This window comes from Hemibagrus wyckioides, linkage group LG13, assembly GCF_019097595.1.
Source record: "Hemibagrus wyckioides isolate EC202008001 linkage group LG13, SWU_Hwy_1.0, whole genome shotgun sequence".
In the NCBI taxonomy this organism is placed as follows: domain Eukaryota; kingdom Metazoa; phylum Chordata; class Actinopteri; order Siluriformes; family Bagridae; genus Hemibagrus; species Hemibagrus wyckioides.
In genome coordinates this window covers 12,560,183-12,583,997 of record NC_080722.1, presented here as the reverse complement: position 1 = coordinate 12,583,997, position 23,815 = coordinate 12,560,183, and the positions used below count along the sequence as shown (strand labels likewise).

Here is a 23,815-nt window from a genome sequence, read left to right as displayed (position 1 = left end):
TGCTAAGAGACTATTTATAATTATGTTGTCCCTGTCATTGTGTTAGGTATCATGTTGTTCCACTTATTACTGCTCCACTTACTGGCTTACATGTAAATGACTGAATAAATGAATTTTAAACATATCATTTTTGTTCCCATGCAACAATTAAGGCTAATAATATACTCTGTTTTCTTATAAAGTATATTACTTATAATGAACTGTGTACATTTTATTTATTATTATTATTTTGATAATAATAATAATAATAATAATAATGTTCCATTTATACTGTAACACACCTTATCAGGATTCAGATTAAGTACACACTACCCAGTCTTAATATAGTTCATGATTATTCATCTGTCGTAAAATTGAATAATTAAATCAACCCTTGAGGCTAACAGAAGGAAGGTAGAACAAAATTAATTATTGGTTCTTAGGTTCTTAGGATAATGTATTTTGTGAGGACAGATAAATGTAGTGTAATAGTAATGGTTTACTATGTAAGGTATTAGCTGTGGTGATATCTTCTAGCACTAGGATGGGAAGTACCACTTTAGCAGAGAAATCATAATCATAATTTTACACATTTAAAGAAATATCACAGAACTTATACACACTCTCTTGAGGCATCCATATTAGCCTCTGCATAAGTGAGGTTTAACCCCATTATCAGTCAAACCAGCCAGTTGTCTCTAGAATAAGAAGGTCTATAGACTTACTATCATTTGCTGGTGCACATACTGAACTAAAAACTCCTTTTTTCCTGCTTCATGAAGCTTGCAGTAACAGGACAGTTAGTGACTGACTGACAATTACTAGCATTTTATATCCTCTTTACTCAAACTCTTATTAACTTGATTTTACTGCTCAATAAATTGGCCAATCCTTGTCTTTAAATGTACCATTAAAACAAAGGTGAACTGACTTGACTCATAAAACTTAATCTTAAGCTTAGATGCATGCTTTCAGGCTAATATGTAGTTTATTCTTATGTAGTTTACAAGACATTTACAGCTATAAATACAGTATGTATGTATTTAGTGCATTAATGGATTTTTTCTAAATATTCTTCAGAGTATTCAACAATGTGATATATTTACATTTGTTTCATATGGCCAGAAGCAAGGACTGAACTAGGAGAGCTATGTTTAGCTATGTTTGTACTTTAATGCAATTTAAAGTATGCCTTCAATATATTCTGCAACATATGTATATATATTTAATAATAGACAGCAAACTTCTCACTTTAATAATTTTGGGAGAAAACCCTACATGTCAGTTTCATTGCATTCCCTGAAGGAAAGGTGGACAGGGGACAGGTGATCCTGCACTCCTAGACTGATGAGAGAATTTTCTGTACAATTAAACATTTCTCCCTAATGCCTATGTGGGCACCTAGTCTATATCAAGCAGAAAAATGTTGTAAAGAAATGAGAACAACCTTAAAGGATTATTGATGTCTCAAAGCACAGATCTTGGTATCTATTGTAATGATCAGTTGAGAACAATTTTTTCAAATGAATTCAGTGTCCCTTTTCTTACTGCCTAAGGATTTTATACAAGCAGGGAAGTAGGTTAGATTTGTGGAGCGTGACCAGATCTGAATAGTTTGTGAACCCCACAGCGTTTGTGGTGAAGGTATGGTTAAATGGAGCAGTGAGAGGATGTTCTGAAGCTAGGTTGATATATACAGCTGCTGTGTTGGGTGAAAAAAGTCTCAGCAATAGTTATACACACTACAGGGCAAGTATGTGGATTCTTGTCTTAGAGGCTTCCTAAATTTACAGATGCACAGTTTACAGTATATTTCCTTTTTAGAGACAGCTGTGTAATGCTTGTGGAGTAAATTGGCATCGGGAATTGATTACAGGGAATTACAGGGTTTAATATTGCAATAATTGCCATATTTCATTTTATTTACAAAACATTGTCTAGATGATTTCCATTTCCTTGTTAACACATCTGGTATGTAATTGCATGTCCTTCACAGCCTTTCTTCGTGACAGCTTCCTGATCCAGCCATGAGAAGGATTTCAATTCGTTCTTCTTTTGCCAAAGGCATTCTTAAAGGTTATCCGAAAAAATAATATGTAATATAATCTAAGCATGAAAATTTCTGTAAGACTTTTGGGACACCATGTGTAATAGAAATATACTTGAGATTTTTTTTGGCTGAAATAAAGGACAGGTATATGGCTGCTCTAAAACTGGAACATATGAACATATGTCAGTTAGAAATTCAGTTATAAAAGCATATTTTAAATGAAATATTTCATAACATTTCCTATATATTCATAATATTTACCTATTGTTTTGGCATGTGAGCAACTCTGTTTATTAGCAGGGCAGGTAATCAACAAATTACTCACTGTATTTGCTGTCAGTGAGTCTCTTAATGATATGCTATGCCTCTTCCTCAGCTTCTCTATTGAGCAGTAATCAAAGGCAGTCAAACAGTAGCCAGTGTGACATTGCCTGGTCTCTATAAACACAAATGAAAAGTGTATAGTAATTAAAAAAAGAAATAGAGCCAAAACAAGTTGAGCTGCACTAATAGAGGCAGCAGAATTCATTAACCCCACCAGTTATCTCAGATCAAACTTTAGGTACTATAAATTGGTATTATATATCTCCCGACTCTTTCCTTATCAACTTCTTGTGGAATAAAATTCCATAAAATTTAAAGCCACAATTCGATATTGAACATTTAACTGTAACTTTGTACCCATGTAAACGATTCATGCTAGCTGCTAGGGTACACTGGTACAAAAGGTAATGTTGTCGTCTCAGGGGTTCCTGATTTTATCCTGAGCTCAGGTTACTATCTGTGTGGAGTTTTGCATGTTTCTCCAATATATGTGTTGGTTTCCTCTGGACTCTCTGGATTCCTCCCTCAATGCAATGAATTGTATTGTCTACATGAAATTGCCCCTAGAGGGAATGAGTATGTGGGTGTGTGGGTGTCGATGAATAGCAATGAAGGTATTGACCCCCACCCACTGCACCCTCTTTTTACATGCTGCTTGTTCTTAAAATTCTTCATCTATATATTCTAATATCATGAGGTCAGTTATTATTAATGACACTATCACTGACACGTGCAAATTCTGTTTAATTATATTACATACAGCAATTGCAAGAATTTATACTGGCAAAAATAGCTAGGTTTGAGTCCTCTGCTATGCTATGTGTAGATAATAGGCAATAAACTGTAAATAAACTGAGATCAGTTAATTTCTTAATTTAATAGTACGTTATAAATAGCTTACTGAAAATAAACAAATGGCGAGTGAAAAACCGAAAGTACAGGAGGCATGCATTTATCATAGTCAAGGACACCGACACTTTGCCCTTGATAGTTACGGATAATGTCTACAATCGACTGGAAAGGCCACGGGATTGTGAAATAATTTCCTTTGGGAGATCTTCCTCTAAGGTCCCAAAATTGAATGTCCGGTAAACATACTCTCGGGGTTCTCTCTCACTCGCTATTTTCACCTTTGCTCTTTTTCTCTCTCAAACACATGTATGTGATAAGACATTGCGCAGTTCATCATGTTCACTTTATGCCCTCTATAATAGGCTAAAACTGGATGCTGGAAGTAGCATCCTTGTGAAAATACAGTAACACATACTGTAATTAACAACTTGTTTGGCAACTACAGTATGTCTTTTGAGGGATTGTTCATCTAAAGAGCAGTCTTTACTCCAGACTTGGTGGGTGGCTCCGACTCTTCTTAATTAAAAAGACATTTGTTTCCAAGTGCTTACTGGCAAACCTGTAAGTGTGGACTTACTCTTTCTTTGGACCGACTGCATGACAACCTGGGGCTTGTTAATTTGCTGCCCTATTATGAGCCAAGGCCAACTGCTGGGACTGTCACCTTGGAAGGACAAATAGAGAGACAATAAACAGTTGTAGGGTTTATTCAGGCAGCCCTTGGCAGTTAATGTCTTAATAGTCTTCACTAGAGAGTCTAATATATTTTGTCAAGAAACTCAGCCAAGAAATGTTACTTTCACTAGAAGAATGACACAGCAGACTAACCACAAACCATTTCCTGCCGGGAAGCATCTGCGATTTTCTCATTTACTCACCACTAATTTTTCCATATAAAAGTAAAGTTTGGATTCCAGTGATATCTTGTTCCAAAATGAGTAATGTGTCAGGACGTTAGGACATGTACAGAACCAGATTTTAGCTTTTAATGTTTAGAAGACCGTGGCCAGAAAGGTGTACACAAGCTCACATGATTAAATGCTCCTTATGTGTATAACCTGTGTAACTGTTTATTTATTCCATAACTTGAGCACTTTGCTTTCAATCTGATGATTTGTTGAACATACTATTTGTGTATGTGAATACTATTGTGTTTGCTTTTTAACGACTATTAAGAATGATTTTGAGATATGATGTCTGATATTAAAAATAAAAAATGATCCTCTTAACACCAAAGAGAAAATATAATCTAAAGGCATTAGTTCAAAAATAAGGCTTTGGTGCTCTGTCTGCAGGAAAGCTGATTTATTTGTTCCACTCTTTTGTGTTCTTTTGAATTGGCCCTTTGTCTGAGGCAGCCAGAACTGATGATGTATTGCCTATATGTGGCATGAAACCTAACCAGGCCACTGTTGATACATGGTGATATTAGCCACTGCAAACACATTTTAAACTCTATTTGAAATGGGAACCTTAAGCGGTGTGCTGTTTCATGGTGTGGCTGCAGACATTTAGACTGAAATAACAATGAACCATAAAATCTAGTCTGATACTTAGATTTGTTTAAACAATTAATCGGCACATTGTCCTGATCATACAGTATGATTTCTGTATAAATCAATATAATGTTTTGTTAGTTTTGTCTTGAATCCTCTCACCCTATGTGTAAATGCTTAGTGTTCTGTCTCTATCTACAACATGAAACTAACGAGTAATTATTAATGACTAACGAGATTACCTGAAAGATGACAACCACATCAACACATAGTCAACACAGCATAGGGAAAGGCAGGAATTGTTTCCATGTGACCAGGTTAAAGAAAAAGAAAGAAAGAACATGAATCTCTTTAATTGTAAGATGTTTTTGTGCCCATTTTCAGCCGTGACTAATCAAACTTCTCTCTTGAGTTATTTTGTGTTCAGGATATTTTAAAGAGAGCATGGTAATGGAAAGAAATTATGTCTGCCTGTCTGTCTCTCCAACACATAAACACAAGAAAAGACAAAAAGTCAGACACTACACCAGTAATTTTCCTGAATTTCTGCATTGGCGCATTGAAAGCATTAAATCGCCAGTGACACCAAAGCCAAATGGCGGAAAGCCACATGAAAGCCGCAAGCCAAGTGTTGACTGTCAAGGCTCACAGAGCAAAGCGCTAAGCATGAGCAACACCATAGCACCTCTCACCTGAGCCTCTCACATGATTCTCTGCTAATCACATTGACTGAGCTATTTCCACACAAGGAAAAAATATGCAGCTGAATAAATTGAAGACATTCAGTACACTATATATATATATATATATATACATATATATATATATATACATATATATATATATATATATATATATATATATATATATATATATATATATATATATATATATATACATTACATTGTATAGATCTCAACACAATATACTAGACCTTGTGTACCTTAGCATAGCTATAAATGTATAGAATACATGCTATATACAATAGAATTGCTATTCACAATCTACTTTAATAAACTTTCTATTTTATTTTCAATAATTGGTGCCTTGTCTTTTATCTGTGCTGCTGGAACACTTTAATTTCCTCTTGGGATCAATACAGTTTTATCTTATCCTATCCTATCTTAATTGTGCAAACAAATGATCCAATAATCATAAAGTAGAATGAGATTCAAATGTCTGAGAGCACTAGTGAAAATGATTCTGTTTTGCATTGTGTTTCAATTTATCACAGGTTTTTATTGCAAATTAAATCATTGGCAACAACTAGAGTTGAAAAGAGTGAAATATTAACATGGATTTTTTTTAAAAATCATTTTATAGTATTTGATACGTTACTGTATTGCTGTATTGGCATTATGTACTTCGGCTGACAGAGACTCCCGAAAATCCTGATCTGACCTTTTGTATAAAGGAGTTAACATGGTCAGTATCACACATTCGCTTACATTAAACTGTGACCTACAATTTGCACAAGATCTATATTAAAGATTCAAAATGCCAGATATTTGCTTTTTTCTGTTTTAGAATGTTTAAAAATTCCAGATTTTCATTGTGGTCTCAGACCTTTGGACCCCACTATATATGTGTACAAAACGTTAAATCTTCATACATCTTTGGTAATAGAAGTAGTATTGAAGAGTTCATTTGTCTCCTTTTCTGTAATGGAATTGTAGTGTCACTCAGACACAAGAGTAATTAATCACTACTAAAACTTTGTGAAGTTTTCTTCTAAACCTTCCCCCCCCCCCCTTCTTCCTTTATCCACCTTGTCTTAACTCAAAGCCCTTGGCTGAAGGTGACCAGCAACAATGACTAGCATTGACATCTGAGCTAATGGATTCCAGGAGACAACGTGAAGAGAATACATGCTGCCCTTTAGTGTATGTGTGTGAGTGCATACAAGTGTACTTGTGTGTTTATTAATTTTGTAACGTTTAATAGTGGCCGTGACAAATACATTTCTGATATAATAAAACCATTTTTGTCTATTGTTTTCAGGGTAGATAGAGGGAAGGGATCTTGTACAATATAAAAGTCTTATAATGATGTTACTGCTCTCATTAGGGGAAGAAGTAGTGGTCTATTCTAGTAGGGGCCACAATGGCCAAACTGGTTAAATAGATATGAATCTTGCAATGACCGTGTAAATTATTAATATTTCATAATTTCATAGTTTTATCATCTTCATTGCAAACGAATCGCATAGACAACATCCTTTTTGAATTTTAAACGTAGATCATTTGTCTCCTTAGCCACCTGTGGCTTGATATATTGCAGGCAGCTTTCTTCTGTGGCCAGTTGCCCACCTCCAGGATGCTTTTAGAGCCAAACACTGAATCACCTTTCAACTCACTAAATATATTTATAAAACAGAGAGTACAGTGCTCTATTTTATAGACCTAAAGCTCTGTTTGGTTATCTTTTTCTTGCTTCCATGCCTTCAATAAAATTTAAAAAGTGTTTCTTTCTGCAGACAACCGCTGCTGCAAAGTGAAAATTTATGAAGGAAGTATAATTATTGTGCAGTAAATAAAGGCCTCACTGAACAGTAATGATGAAAGTGGGTTAGTGTAAATTCTTGATATTGTGCTATCATTCATAAGGAAGAGAAAAAGCAAAGGGTGGTAATGGGAAAATTAAAGTTTCTCAGCGTTTAGATTCTCATATACTCACTCCATGAGAAGAAGGTTCCTTATCGGGTGATAACAAAAGCCTCACTGCATAATTACCTTAGCGTAGGTCACCTTGGGTTTTGGAGGAACACACTGAGGTGGAGACATTGGACATAATGAGGTCCAGGAATGAAGGACAATTTGGGTAACATTCCATACACTTTGCATAATCACTGTATGGATTGATTTTAATAAGATATTTATGAAACTGTTTATAACTTTTACCATTCACAACAGAAGGATTTTACTCTGATCAAAACATTTGTGGTCTTTTTATTTAGCTGTCCTACATATTACACTTTCATCTTCCTTTCTCTTCAATTTAAGGCTTTTCATTTAAGATGAAGGCTTAATATATGTGGATGTTATGCAGTTAATCACCAATAGAGCTCTCTCCTATTTATAAACTCCTGCTATATGTGTACACGGATAATACAATGGGTTAAAAGAGAGGAAAAATACTTACAGCTGTAATCAACTATACTGTAATTGCAGATTGCATTTTATTAGTTTTAAGTACAGGTACAAATGAGAAAAATGTAAACACATTTCAAATCTATCTGGAGTGTGAAGATGATCGTAATTATTGTAAAAAAAAAACACAAAAAATACTAAAACATTTAGAGTAGAACTTATACTGGACGTTTTTACTGGTCAACACCTAATTTTTTTTATAGTGGTTCCTATATAATAAGGTACATAATAATGGACATTGAAGAACTATATTTTAATCACAATACCTAAAGTATAATGTAGCACTGAATGCAGAAGGTAGCATTCAGACAAGTCTTTCAGTTACCCCTTTTAATATAAGCCACAAATTATATAGGATCTATTGATAGGCTTTTGTGATTTATTAAAGCATTGCAGGTACTTGATAATACTAATAATAGAATACCATTTGATTCACCCTGCAATGTGTGGAGAGTGAGAAAGTGAGAGAGAGCGAGAGAGAGAGAGAGAGAGAGAGAGAGAGCAAAAACATATTTTTGACTGTCTTAAGGGTTTATAAAATGAAGTGTTATAGCTGATTACATGGATCAATAACAAATTCATCTCAAATTAAAAGAAAAAAGGACACTTCACTAGATATAATGTTAACTATTTATACCACACTAATTTTTCAAAAAAATTATTGTACAATCTTTGTATTATTGCACTTTGTTGAATAAAAGAAAGCCCAAAGTTTATAGGTGTGCAGTCCTTATTGGAAGGAATCACAGGTAGTTTTCAAACTGCTTCCTGGAATTCAGTTTCAAAGCTTGGCACTGCAAATAGCTGTGTGGAAAATAAATAATTACATTTGAAGGGTCAAACCTCAGACTCCAGACTAGAGATCCTTCCCCATGTCAGAGGTACACTTGGGGAACCGACCCTGTAAAGTATCCTGCTGCCTGGAACAGGGAGCAGATGGCCATCCTGCAGGTGTACAGAAGCCCTATACCCCCTATACCCACTGTCATTGGGATGGCCCATGCAGGGGAAGATGTTGCACAGTTCTGCCGGTCCATATGGCAGTGGGCTCTGGTAGGATGGAAGGTCAGGGTAGGAGTATTGTCTATGTACAAGGCTGGAGGCCCTCCTCACACCTATGGCATTATGATGTATTGCTTCCCTGTAAGAGGGCAGATAGGTGGACTGGGAATGCCTTAACTTGTGACTCTTTCTTGGCTGACGGCGATATGAGTGAAGGTAAATATGTTCCACAGGCAAAGGGTGGTATTTGTTATTTCTGCCTCTTCCATAGACCTCTGTGAAAGGAAACAGATCTGGCATGTCCACTCGACATGAGTCTGGGTCAAAAGGCCTTTCATTTGGAAACCGCACCCTGCCTGGTCCCCAGGTGGCTTTAAGGAAGGAGGGTCTGCGATGGATTTTTCTCTTTCCTATTAAAGGCATGCCATCCCCATGATCTACATATGTCTTAATACAAGAATTACAGGACATATCTCCTGGACGATAAGGGCTTTCCATAGAAGAAGGGTGTACATCATGTGCAAAATGGTTAGTTTGGACTTCTGAAAGACACACATTGTGGCCTTTGTCATCATGTAATCCTCTAAGATCCACAGACTCCTCCAGACAACTTTGGGCTCTCCTTTTCCATCTGGGGCCTACAAAGGTGTTGCAAGGTTCTTGATGCTCAGCGAAGATGTCTGGTGCTTGTAGATCTTTATGTGAGATGACACGAGGGGGCATTTTGGCTGACTTTTGGGAATGCATGTCATATGTTGCTAAATGAGGTGTGCTAATGCTAGACATTGGTAGCAGCCCATTATACATGCCAGCAGATCGAGAAGGGACAGTGTAGTGTAGAGGAGTCTGGTGTGATAATAGTCTTTGAGTAGATCCATGTGGTGGACTGGTAGTTTCGGCATAATGCTGTGTGACTTGGGGCGGTAAAGAGCGCTGCCCAAGGGATGAGTGATTTTCCGTGATGTTAGTAATGTAAGACAGGTGAGCTGGGAGTGTCTCAGTTGTGGTCACCTGTGGAATGCGTGCAGGTAAACTCCCACCTTTCCGACTCCAGTTCTCAATGGTTTTTGTTGCCTTGTCCAGAGAATTCTCAACCTTTGCTGAGGATACAATGTCTTTGGCTGTCTGGAGCATTTTAAGCATGTTAGCCTGGGCATAGTTTGCTGTGATGTCAAGATTCTGCAAGTTTCCAGATCTTCCCATGTCCTCAACTCCATTAAAGCAACTGTAGATTCCCTAAGGAAGACAAATTTAACAGAATTTTATTATGATTATATCGTACATATTTAATAAACACTTGAATGTAATTTTGTATGCCCCAGCTTCAGAATGATGAAACCAATATGACCAATTTAATGAAAGCAAAATAACAAAACAAGCAAAATTATGAAATAAATTATAATACTATATAAATATTATTTTTTTCCTGTCACCCACTGTAGGGAGGATTTCTAGAGATTGTTGTTATTTTATTATTTTTTCTTTCAATCTTTATTAGTGTCTTTGGTTTTTGCCTCTTTGGTATTTGCCTCTTTAGTTTTCTCCAATGATAATGGTCTCTGTAAACACTTTGATATCTTTTGATGACCTTCTCCAGATCTGAGAATGGTCGATATTTTCTGTTTTGTGTGTTGTGATAGCTTTTTTTCCTAATCCCACTGACTTTCAACTTGACTGCTCACAGAAAACTGCTTTAGAGTTTAAGCCTGTTTGAACCTTTCATGCCTAAATAAACCTTAACATGGTGACAGGTTTAAATCATTAGACACACTAATACAAAAATGCAAACAATTAGAGCATTTCAAAAGGGATACATAGATTGAGCTGGCTATTAAAGATATTGATTCATGTGGTAGTAGAATTTTAATGGAAATCTTCACAGATTTCTATTTTGTGGATAAACTTTAAAAAGGGGGTCCTTCATTATTTCACCCAGAAAAAATATGGGATACAAACTTCTGCACACAACTGTATTAATAATATGTAGTGATATACTATAGTGATAAGTTTTTAATATTGTAAACATATATCTTTATATTAATAATTAATAATAATAATAATAATAATAATTTATTTATTATTATTATTATTATTACATTTTTATTATTATTATTATTATTTTTATTATTTTTATTATTTTATTTTTTTTATTTTTATTGTTATTTTTTATTTTTACAGTTTTTCATACAAGATTTTTCCTTTTTTTTTTTTTTAAAGTATAGTGTCATGAGCAAGAAGCAAGAACATACAGGGTAATGTGCTCAATTTACAACCACACATTAATGTAAGCTTGGAGACTCGGAACAGACCAAACCAATGCTTCAGTATTCACCAAAAACACCAAATTGGATTTTGTTGCCTTAGTATGAGAAAAAGCTAATTGGTTTTATGAAACAGCATGGTGTGGTTTGGCATACACCTACCCTGCTTATGGCCAGGAGGAAGTCTAGACGTTCAGATTTGTGCACACAGTGTCTGATCTTCCAATAAAGCAGATGTTCCCAGGCAAAGACAAGCAGACTAAGACCCATAGCGACTAGGAGCATGTAGAAGACGCCTGCCATGTTGTCTATGTCCAATTTGGAACTCATCACCTCATTCTTCTCATTCTGGCATATTCCAGACAGCCATACAGTTTCTAGTCTCTGTGTGTCCCCTTCAAAAACATTAAAAGAAAGCCACTAAGGAACTGCAATAAAAACACTGTTCAACATTAGAATTTTAACTGACCATATGTCAAAAACATTCTTTGTAAAATGTGGGTTTATACTTTATACTCTATTAATGGGTCAAATGTATTTGTCTTCATGTTGTATTTAAAAATGATTCATTGAGAGTGTATTTTCTAACTAAAATCAAATACCGTATATAGGAACACAAACAGCAAGTAAAAAGGAATGTATAGTGTGTAATCTTAAAATGCATTCAACCTATCACTGTAATAAACCTTACGAATTCCTGGGTCTTTGATGATATTACAAAAACCCTGAGAGAGGACAGTAACAGCTTCATGCTGTGATTGAGGATATTAATTGTGGAACATATCTGATCCCCTGATGATGATTTACCATCTCCCAGGAACTGGAGGAGAGCCAGGTCTATGGGGCGTTTCCAGCGGGAGTCCTTCTGCAATGCAATGCCATAGCCTGTTGTTGCAAACACCTTCCCACTGCCAATGGTCACCAGCTTGCAGCCCTCATCCTTGCCAGCCATGTAATTAAGCACTGCAGCATCATATATGAAGGCATCCAGCTTCCTGCAGCAAAGACGGCGTGACATTTATCTTACTGATAAGCTCACGATACGGTAATAATTACATTGGGTTACATATAATTACATATACTTACATCAAACAAATAATTACTGTCCATTCATTTGACTTAATAGTGGCCTGTTAAAGGTGCATTAAACACCAGCTGCCTTAGATTACTCAAAATCACAATAAAGTTCAGAGAAAAACACACCCTGTTTTGAGACTGTTGAGTGCCTCTTCCACTCCTTTCTGGTTGTATTTGGTCATATGGCTGTGCATGTCTGGATAATTGCTGCGAATGTTTCTCTCAGTGCTGCCATTTGGGACTGTGCCGAAGCGAAAAGGGGGGTAATGCTCCTGGGGCTTCTGAAACTGCAGGATAAGACAGACTGTGAACTTTGGTTAGATGTCTGATTGTTAGCTGCAGGCAGTGTCGAATTTTCACCTTTTAGGTTCTCATAGAAGTAAAGCTTACTTTGTCAGTACAGTGTCAGTGCATTTTTCAAAGTCATAGTCACACTACAGAAAAAAAAGAGTTACATACAAGTTCAATGAATAAAAGGAGCCTTAAGGTACCATTCATGAAAGTTACAGCTGCCAGTGAATTTTCTTTCACATCTTATTGACAAATTGTTTTGGCAAATATGTGTCAGCTTTTCCACAGTGCATTTTAGGGGTATACGGGTGAGGAGATATATTGCATTTGAATGGTTTGGACGATCTGGTAATTTCCTTCCAAAGCCTATCTAATCCTTCTAAAGTAGAATAGGATCAGTCTGCAGCGTATAAGGTTTAAGAACAGATTTTTAAATTCATCCCAGCTTCATGCTGGAGCACAGTGCCTCTGAAATCTGCATACATTAAGAAAACTCTGTATCACTGCTGTCAAATCTATTAAATTTGCCTCCTGGGGTTTATTCACTTTTGTAAAAGCGTAGCTCGTGAAAGATATTATCTAGAGGTAACTGAAAAAAGTGTCTCAATGGTGGTAATTTATTTAACTGTAATTAAAACCAAGAATATAGTAACTTCACTAAGCAGAGTTCTTCTGCTTCTACACACACACACACACACACACACACACACACACACATATATATATATATATATATATATATATATATATATATATATATATATATATATATATATATATATATACACTATACACTATGTGCAATTTAAACTGTAATCTTAATTCTTTAGAAACTATCTGATTATCTTACCTTTTTGTCACTGAGCCCAGATACAGTGTCGATATACTGCTCTTGGATCATGAAGGCAGCTAAATTTGCAGTATAACTGGCTAGAAAGATGACAGCAAAGAAGGCCCAAATTAGCACCATAATCTTGCTGGTTGTTCCTTTAGGGTTTTCTATAGGGACAGAGTTATTGAAGACAATTCCCCATAGCAGCCAGACTGACTTCCCAATAGTGAATGTGGGACCCCCAGGCTCTGTGGGGAGAGATGGAGAGAAAGAAGAAAAGAGAAAACCACTCATGTATTACCTCATGTCATAGCGAGTATTCCATGTAGAATTGATATATATATATATATATATATATATATATATATATATATATATATATATATATATATATATATAAATGTCAGTATGTCTGGTGGTCTGTGAAAACTGGTCGGTTCTTGCTAGAACTGAGATCCTGGAACAGCCAAAAACTACAGCAAAAATTTATTATTTTTTTGCCAGTAATGTACTTTGACATCTCTATTTTAAGACAACATAAGTATATTTTACCAAAGCGTTGTGGAAAAATTTTTACTTAGGTTACTGTCTGACCTTTGCTTTGGCTGCCTGTCATCATGTAAGTAGTAGGTAAGGAGACAGTTTAACAAACACAGCAGTAAATGCAGTCACTCTGCCTAAAGATGTGCAAAATTGTCCTATTGTCCTGAAAAGGCACTTTCCTATTGACTGAATATTTTTTTAATAATGATATGAGCATAACTGAATCAGTTTGTCATATCAACTGTAAAAATGTCTGTGATGCTGCTATATATCATCATCAAAACAGAGATGAGCGCTTAGCACTCGATCATAGAGGTGTTACATTTTTTAAAATAGGTTTTAAAATGCTTATATGACCAAATTAACAATTTATTAATAATATGAAATCTGTGATTTTTTCCTCAGTTAACAAGAACAGTCACTGGTTGAGATGACTGTTTTCAAATGCACCAAGCCATAAGAGGATGAAATAGAGACTTGATGACGCTGGTAATCAAAGTGATAACTCATGTGACAACTCATTTCTAATTGTAAATGTATATTGTTTTACAATTTGATGTTAATGTTTTCTCACATTAGATTATAACATATGTATTATATTTAATAGAGGTAGGCAAAGCATCTTTCAGTGGAATTGGTATGAAGTCTTTCAAATGGATTTTCTCCCTTTTGATATTAACCAGACTTTTGAATGCTACAACTTTACACATAGACATACAAAATGAACACATATTCACACACACACACACACACACACACACATAAATTTAAATTCAAAACAAACAAACCAACAAAAGCAGGAACCATGTACTGTATATATTGTGTTTGCTCAGAAAAAGAAAATCCTCACAGGCTGGTTAATGTTTCAGGGGTTCTATTTTTGTGATAGGAGAACTTTCCCTTTCTTGTAGGGTTCTACCAAGAATCTTTAAGTGTTTATGATAAAGAGAAAATATATGGACTGAATTAGTCTTGTTTTGTTTCGTTCCTTATTTTTACAAGAGCTTTGACAGAAAGGGAAAAAAAAACCCACTAACCTTTGGCATTGACTAGGCTTCGGTTGTATCCAACAGGGCTGAAGTACTCAAAGATGAACACTGTTACAGCCACAACAGTCAGGCACATAACAAACATCATGACCCACACTGCTGGACTATAGGGCTCTGTAAGGAGAGAAACATATTAACCCACATTTCACAACCTCCATGAGAATACAGCATGGCATTATTAACTACTGCAATCTGTAATAATGAGATCTATTACATTATTTTAAGTCTCTGCTGTCCCATTAAAGGAAGAATAATGACTTGATAAGTGATTAACTCTAAAAACAAAAACAAAACGAAACAAATGGCCATGCCTTGTATCTAAAAGACCAATGGGACCTGAAAGCTGTAATTTTTTTGTCTTTCCTGCATTTGGGATTTGTCCCAATTTTAGTTTAGAACCTTCCTCTATTTCTGTAGCTGATCAAAACTTCAATTAGCAGTAAATATTTAGTGCTGCCTGTTAAGCTGTGTGACTGCCAAAGGGGAGAAAGACTATGAATAAAACTTTCTCACCTAGAAAGGCGGATGGGGAGACAGTGCCATTGCTCCTAGCTACCATGACACTAATCCCAGTCTCCACAAATGGCACTGAAAAGTCAATGATCTCTGAACGCTCCTCATTAATAGTGAGTGATCCAATAGCCATATCTGCACGCTTGTAGAAGACCTAGAAATCATTAGAGAGAAACAGAAAAATAATGAGTGCAGCCAATTAATGGCAGCTTCCTTTATTGCTTAACTGGTTTATTTGTCATCTACTGTAGTTGTGGTGTGTTGTTTGTATGGCTTAATGCATTCTGCTTAACAACTAAAACAGCATCTAATTTTCCACAGACAGGATAAATTAGGTGAGACACAACCACTATTGAACAGCATAAACACTCTATAGCATTGCTTAAGGAGAGAGATAGAAGGACACTGTCAAACTGTTATGCAGTAGTAATTCAGTTCAGTTCATCAATTGATTTTTCATGACACACGAACATTTAAATACTAGGAGTACAGATCTTTGCTCATTTTTAATGTGGGACATATGGAGAGATGCAGGTGATAGAAATGCTGAAAACACCAGCAGCTGTGGAAGACACTTAAACACCGGATCAAGTGACACTACACACGGCAGGAGTTGACAGGATGAATGTTGTCAAGATTGTATTTTAAATTCAGTTCACCCTGTGAACACATTTAATGACACAGGTTGCATCTCACATAATAATTAGACACAAACAAGCAGATTTGTGTTGAGGAAAGGATGCTCCATTACAGGTTATTGGCAGTTTTAAATATAGAATAACATGTTCACAGCTAATACAAATGAATTTTGTTGAGGATGTAATCCTCTGTGGATGTGTGTTAAGACTAGCAGCTATTATACCTCGCCTATCATCCCATTCCAGATGCCTCGGACCAGCTTCCCATGTTTACCATTGGTGACCAAGTAGAGATCATAGGAGAACTTGATGGTGCGTGAGAGCTTCTTGAGAATATCGATGCAGAAGCCCTTACAACACAGTTTGGTGTAAGGCTCAGAATGACCGATGCCACTGCGAATAGAGGTGAGAAATGTTCTGTTTGTTTTCCACTTTAGAGGGAAGGATCTGTCAGAGTATTAGAAAACTGACCACAAGAAACACAACAGCCATTTTACAAGCTTTCCTGGAACATTCTGTAAAGCTGTTATTAATAGTACACAAATGTTAGGGTTAGTACTGTTCAGGACTTAGCAGGTATTCAGAAATAGCAGGTAGACAGTAAGACATTTTAATTACTGCAGATAGGTGAGAGGATTAATATATACAAGACAGAAGCATTTGGTCTTGTGGAAAAAGATTAACATAGTAGATTGTTCAAAATGTGTCAAGTAAGTAATTGTAAAGCATAACATAAGGCACCTTCATGTCTGGTCTGTGTGTATTAGTCAGGTTAATTCTATCTAGTTATAATATTAGCTTCGTATATTGTATTTAACATCATAAATCTACTCATATTATTCATATGATACTCTGACAAGCAGATAGACAGACAGACAGACAGGCAGACAGACAGACAGACATCAGATGTACATAATGTGGGGTCGAAAGGTCTGACAGTACTAGTAAGAATTCTACTATTTTGCATTCTTTTCTAATTTAATACAGTTTTCATTACAAATTATTTTACTGACAGCAACTTGAAGGAGAAGCAGAACCTGTGAAATTTTTGCATGAATTTTTTATTTATTTATTTATTTTTTTATATTTGTTTTGCCCACATTTTGCTCTAATGACTATGTGCACTAGAGCTAGTATGGAGTGCTTACATGAAAGAGATTAGGTGTGAGGTAAATCTGACCTTTTGTACAAAGCAGATAACATGGTTAATAAAACACATTTGCTTACGTTTAAACAGTTAAAAGCTAGAAATTGTGCACAATATTTAACATTAAATATTCAATATTTCCTTTCTATGTTTCGAATATTAAAATTCTAAAACCATCTTTAAAAAATCCCAGATACAGGTAGGGAGATAGGCAGAGAGATAGATAGATAGATAGATAGATAGATAGATAGATAGATAGATAGATAGATAGATAGATAGATAGATAGATAGATAGATAGATAGATAGATAGATAGATAGATAGATAGATAGAGAGAGAGAGAGAGAGAGAAACAGAAATACAGACAGACAGATTCAGATTCATCTGTTGATCTAATGATCTATCAATCTAAAATCTAAATCTGCCAAAGTTGGCCCCTGATTCTAATGATTGCACTCATAGTAAAAGTTCCTTAAAACTATTCAAACACTGTGATCTGTTTAGCTATTAGTATGAGGGAACAGTGAATAGAGAAGCTCCAGGAGTGCATCACCTCTACCCTTCACCAGACCTCCCACCGACTGTGCAGTGGAGGAAGAGAAACGAGAGGCCAGGAGGCCAGGACAGGTGGACACCAAGCACAACAAAGGGAAACAAATGAAGAGTTGATGTGATGATAAAAGTCTCTGTGTGGAAGCAAGCCAGGCACAACATAAACAAGCCTGTCCCCTGGTACCCTATCTTTTCAGCTGAATGTTGCACTAGAGATTTTAGGTTAAGTGGGCTGTGAATTGTAGCTAGATTCTTAATCAGTCAAGGGCTTATGTGAGCTCACACACATACTATCGACACACAAGGCTCTTGCACTGGTGTGTGTAGGTCAAGATTGAGGGAGTGAGGGCACTGTAAGGAGTATGAGGAGAAAATTGAGGTCTGAGTTCATCGGTTTCTTTTGTGGACATGTGCACATATGCTTCTTATAATTTCTACTCTTACATTTCTGAGATATATATATGTATCTGTTTCTGTTAGTGTGCTGTTATTGCACAGTTAAAGGAGTAACACTAAGACCTTTTCTTTTTTAAAGAAAAGTTGTGCCCATGGATGATTTCCTAGCACCCTTTGTAGACACAAATATTCAGTATAAACAAATTATTCACTGAATGTAGCTTCCACATTCATCCCATAAGGCATGGTGATACATTTGAATATCTAGTTATTAAGTAAAAGTTTTATGAATCTTGACTGAACTTGTGATTTCACTGTGTTTCTGCAGGTATAGGGCAACTGCAAGAATACATAATCCTGGGATCCACTTCAAAATGAGGCTAAAGATTCCAAGACTTCCCAAACAGTACTGTCATTTAATATGGAGATTTGTGACAGCCCATGGCACTGATGTCATCATTAATGTTATTTATCACTATGCCCCTCTCGGGCATCCCATCTTCCCTGAGGGGTGATTACTCCATTCACTGATTTATTAACATGTTCTCCCCTCAGCATGCTGTCATAATGAAACAGTCGTCTCTTCCCCCAGGGCACGAGGTGCTTCTCACTCACTGTGTGTTTCCTTTTACTGCCTCTGCACAACTCATTGAGCCATCTCTCATTTGGCACAGCAGCTGAGCAAAACCAACTTCCACAACACTACTATTTTGATGTCATTTGTGCCTGGAAATATGTCATTGACAGAGGATATATATATACGCAACGTCTGAAAGTCTGAGAAAACATTGAAAATCTGGGATTTTTCTATTCAAAATTGGAAACAAACCCAAAGATTTTATCATTTGAGAAAAGAAATATTTTAAACAAAGAAAGAAAATATGATCAAAATATGATAGTGACTGTGTTAACTGCTTTGTAGGTCAAATTTTCCTCATGTGTAATCTCCTCTACTGAAGCATGAGCTCAGAAGACACAAAGTTTTCGCACAAACACGTGAAGCCCATGTGTGAAATCCATGAAATTAAAGATGAATGCAAAATAAAAGAATTTTCATAGGTGATGTCAGTCTTTTGGACCCGACTGTATGTTTTGCTTGAACCATTCAGCTCATCGTGTTCCATCTTTATTAATGAATGACATGTCATATTTTGTAACTGGTTATAGTTTATAATATTTGCTGTTGTGGAATGTCTGTGAAACAAATTTGTTCTCTTATCTTATTGCAGCTATAAACTATTACATCATCGGCTTCTGTTTTCTCTACTGAACTAATGAAACAAAACAAAACATGCAGTTTAACACAGAGAAACAGAACGTCCTCATGCCTAAAGACATTTGTATGGCAGAAAACTTACAAAGAGCTGACACCCCGACGCCTTCTGTAAACGTTACATAAACATTTCTTTAGAGTTTCATTCTCTCACCATATCAACTATTAGTAAGTTTTCCTGTTAAATAGCATGTTTCTTATTTTATTCTCTCTTGGATTATGTGGCATGTCTGCTGTTCTAGTCCCTGCCAATGAGCTGTTACTATAGAAACGATAACTCATTAGAATTTGTGCATTGATATAAATCTATGATTTGAATTATAGATGGTACTTCTTTCAGAGCCGTGCTGTCATAGAACATTAATCACCAGCTTCTGACCAATCAGCTTCGAGAATCCAACAGCACTGTGGTGTAAATTTTAATACTTCATTTAAAAAGTATTGCGCTCTGGGAGCCACATCTACTTTGCTTTTAAATATTTATTGGTAACACTTACTATAACTTTTCCATTCGTTATGCTACATAAATGTGTTTATAACATGTTATATGCCATCCATTCTACCTTATGATGCTCTTATGAGTATGTTCTATCCTCCTTGCTTTCTACTTCTAAGTAAAGCAGTTCTCAGAGTGGTCACAGCAGCTGCTTTTTGTTTTCAAAGTCACACTGAAAGTCATACCATTACATAAGGTCACACATTATGGGAAGAAAAGAAAAACTTTCAAAGCTTACACTTCAGTCCTGTTAGCCTGGCGACGACAGGGCACAGTGTTCCTCACACATGTCCCCGTGCTTGGATCGACACTTTCCACGATGACAAAGGGCCTCTCCTCTAGAGTGGCCACTGTCAGGTGACGGTTATCAGACACAGGCTCTAAAAAGCTGCCATAGCGAGGCCAAACCGGGTAGCGCATGTGCAGAATTCCAGCTTCATAACTCCCTACCTGGGGAAAAACAGATCAATAAGTGACTTCACTTTAAAATGTTAGGTTGCCACTGTAAGGCAGAGAGAAGAGGTGACAAAAAGGGCACTGAAATGCAGGTGAGTGGCAGCAGTAATAAAGAAAAGACATCCCATAATTCAATCGAGCATTTACTCCCCACAGGTAGCGCACATCAGTTTCATGCTGAATAAATCATTCGCTCTTCAGTATGATGCACTCAAGTAGTGCCATTCTGTCAGGCATGGTATGACGAATAACTGGCAATAAAACATGAAACTTATATTGTGTTCCTTTCATCCAAGATTCCTTTTCTTCCCTAAGCTTGAAAAAGAGTTCTCTTTGCTGAAATAAATTTCACTGGAGTCTACAGGTTTAAATCTGGCTTTCTGTGTAAGAAACTAGGAGTGACCTTAAACTCTCCTGCTGTGGTGCTGGGAAAGACCTCCCTATCCTTCTTGGGCATATTTATTGAACAGCAGGAAAAAGATGAAAAGAAAGATTACTGAAAAGGAAAGAAAAAGCTGGAAGGAAATATTTGCTGAGTTGAAATAAGACGAACAGAAGAGAAAACATTATATAGAGAGCAAACAGTCAGCCCAGTCCAGCTTTACAGCTCCTTGAAATGCTGTTACACAACCTTCACACAAGCAGCCCACCGATCCATACCTCAGATCCACAGAAATAAGCAGACCCAGTGCTGCTGCTTCTTAATTAGAAATATAATTGACTGAGCTCATTTAATGTAATCACATTATTAACCTGGCTGGATTTTCCACTTAAAACTTTATACTGCATGCTAAGTAAGCAGCTTACTTAGTACTTATCCAAAGGCACCCTCAATCAATACCCAACATGTGTTTGCATATACCTGCCATTTTCAAACAGAACATTTATGTACAAACTTAGACTATATTATCGATTATATTATCTCTATATAATCCCTCCTGAAATGCTTGCTGATTAACCGGCTATAGCAGTCTTTGTAATTTAAGCTTTTTATTTAGTGACATCCACAGCGGTAATGAATAGCTATTTTAATGCCACTTTTATATCTACTTTAATTAAAAAAAAATCTATATTACAACTAACTCATTAGTTATGGGTGGTGTTTATAGGGATACATAACAACATTACCAGCATAAACATTGGTATTCCAACTGGTGGCAGATTTCATAAAAATGCCATAGATATTGCTTTTTTATCAATTTTGATGTCAAACTGATATAACACCTGAGTCAAATAACACTTTTGTTCAATTATGGTTGTGTTATGACACTTTTCCAGGCTGACCTTCATGACAGCTGACTTTGTATTCCACTGCGTTTGTGGTATATTAAGGTTTCATATTTTCCCTTATATACTGTATATAGGAATAATCCCATGCCACTGTAATAAGCTGCACTATGTATGTTTTCTCTGGCTCTTTAATAAAGCGTGTTCAAGTAGCTATTTATACCAGTGGTTGCTGGTGGTTATTAAAATAGGGGAGGCATAACTTTTCTTCATGGTACCACGTATGTAACGTGAAGAACATTTATATTAATAGGCATGTTCTAATATGTTATCTCTCATTCACAGGGATTTGGTATCTAAGACTAAAAAATAGGCACAACTAGTTATTATTACTGTACCAAGACAGATAAAGGATTTTTCTTCCTTTTCCATAATTTATATAAACACACTGAAAAGCTATGACAATAGCCCTGATCCCATAATTACAGAATTATGTATTACTTTTGATACTAAATGTGTAGGCTGTCATGGCATTCTAACATAATTCAACCCAGAAATTGTCATAACAAAATATTATGGCAACAAACAAACTGTCACTTATTTCAGATGTACTTTCAACTTGACAGCTGAATGTTGCTTTTGTGACAGCTTATGCCTGTTGGAATAAGCCTTTATAAATGTTATGCAAGCTTATCTCAGCTGTCAGAAATGGTTATGTAAGGTCATGTAGACCTACTATAATCACAGCTATAATAAAGTCTTACCCATCTGCTATTGTTCTGCTGATCTGAATGCAGAGGCAGGAACTGGAATCCGATTGGAGATAGTCCATATCATTGTAATCCATGTTTGCTCATGATTAACAAACATTATAAGCCTTGGCAACAGGGATTTATTGAGGTATTATTCACAAAATCAGCAAAGCAAATAAATCCAATCTTGTGGCTTTTAGGTGTGGGTAATGAGAAAGACCTGTAGCATGATAACATTGGCTCTGTCTTTTGAACCATGAATAAGCACTACTTGGAGGATGGACATGAATGAAGTAGAAAAATGTGATTTAATTCAACCAGTGTCTTGGTTGTTACTTACAGCGTAACTTTATAGGTACCATAGAACGATGTAGTAATTCTTAATTCACATAGTTTGGGAAGGTAGGTTTTTGATGAGTACAAAAACTAGTATTTGTATAGAAAGGTAGATAATGTAAATGTAAGTAAAAGTAATCACCCTAACAGAGTATCATGTTAATGCAGTGAGTTATGAATCTACTCCTCTCACAAGAAACAAAAGGGGATTTTTATAGAAATGCATTTTTATATTCATATAAAGAGTGAAAATATATTACCTTGGCATACATATGCAATCAATGAGAGAAACTACAGTATGTAGGTGTAAATCTTTTTGCACCTATTTATTAGAGGGAGATATCAGTGGGTAGTCCTGCTGCCTTAGAGCTCCAGAATTACTGTATCTGAGTTTCGACTGGGTTCTCTGGTTTCCTCCCTCCTCCCAAAATCATGTATGTAGGTAGAGTGATTACTCTAAATTACGGCTTGGTGTAAATTCTCTGTGGTTACTGAAAGTAGATGAATTATGTATAAAGTCTCCTGTCAGCTAGGTTTTTGCATGAACAAATTACAAAATGTGGTGCAGTGATCAAATCTGTAACTTCAAAGATGAATAATATTAATACAGTTGAGTCACAACCCAGATTTATTAACAGCAAATGCCTAAAAGTTCAGAACAAATAAAGTCCAAGAAGTATAACAAAGTTGCCAAAGACCAAGTCCCAAGACACAGTAGATATTGACAATCTCTAGGATGTCTTCTGGCTGGCTCTTTAAAATAGTACAATGGTGATTCATGCCACTAATGTGAGCAGGATCCAGGCAGCATGAGCGACAGAAGTGGCACTGAGAGTGTTGATGGGAAAACAAGCAAGGCTACAAACAGAGCTAAGTTGTAAGGCAGAAGGCATGGCTCTTTTCTAATCTATTACTGCTGATCTACAAAGTATTTTTATCTTGTCTTTGTGGTCTGTGGTTAACAGCATGCTCATTCTTATTATTTTATCCTCTCATTCACCTCAAGGAGGCTCTGATTGACCTATTTATATGCACATCTGCTTCTGCAGTCAGGTAGCGTTAGCACACTGCCAGCCACTCTCCACATGTCCCATGTCATCAGAAAGAACCATAGCCTTGGGGGTC

The 23,815-nt window shown here is 36.1% G+C and overlaps 1 protein-coding gene across 1 annotated transcript in view; it reads right to left on the bottom strand.

Moving 5' to 3' along the window:
• Positions 1–7,941: 7,941 nt before the first annotated feature.
• grin2cb (glutamate receptor, ionotropic, N-methyl D-aspartate 2Cb) overlaps positions 7,942–23,815 on the bottom strand; it is a 32,706-nt gene continuing 16,832 nt past the window's right edge. The window contains exons 6-14 of the mRNA XM_058405713.1: positions 20,158–20,369; positions 16,281–16,449; positions 15,419–15,572; positions 14,894–15,019; positions 13,332–13,561; positions 12,317–12,477; positions 11,921–12,108; positions 11,276–11,508; positions 7,942–10,088 (exon numbers count right to left, since the gene is read on the bottom strand). Of these exons, the coding sequence (XP_058261696.1) occupies positions 8,688–10,088; positions 11,276–11,508; positions 11,921–12,108; positions 12,317–12,477; positions 13,332–13,561; positions 14,894–15,019; positions 15,419–15,572; positions 16,281–16,449; positions 20,158–20,369 (2,874 nt within the window). The 3' untranslated portion in view covers positions 7,942–8,687. The remainder of the gene's footprint in view (positions 10,089–11,275; positions 11,509–11,920; positions 12,109–12,316; positions 12,478–13,331; positions 13,562–14,893; positions 15,020–15,418; positions 15,573–16,280; positions 16,450–20,157; positions 20,370–23,815) is intronic.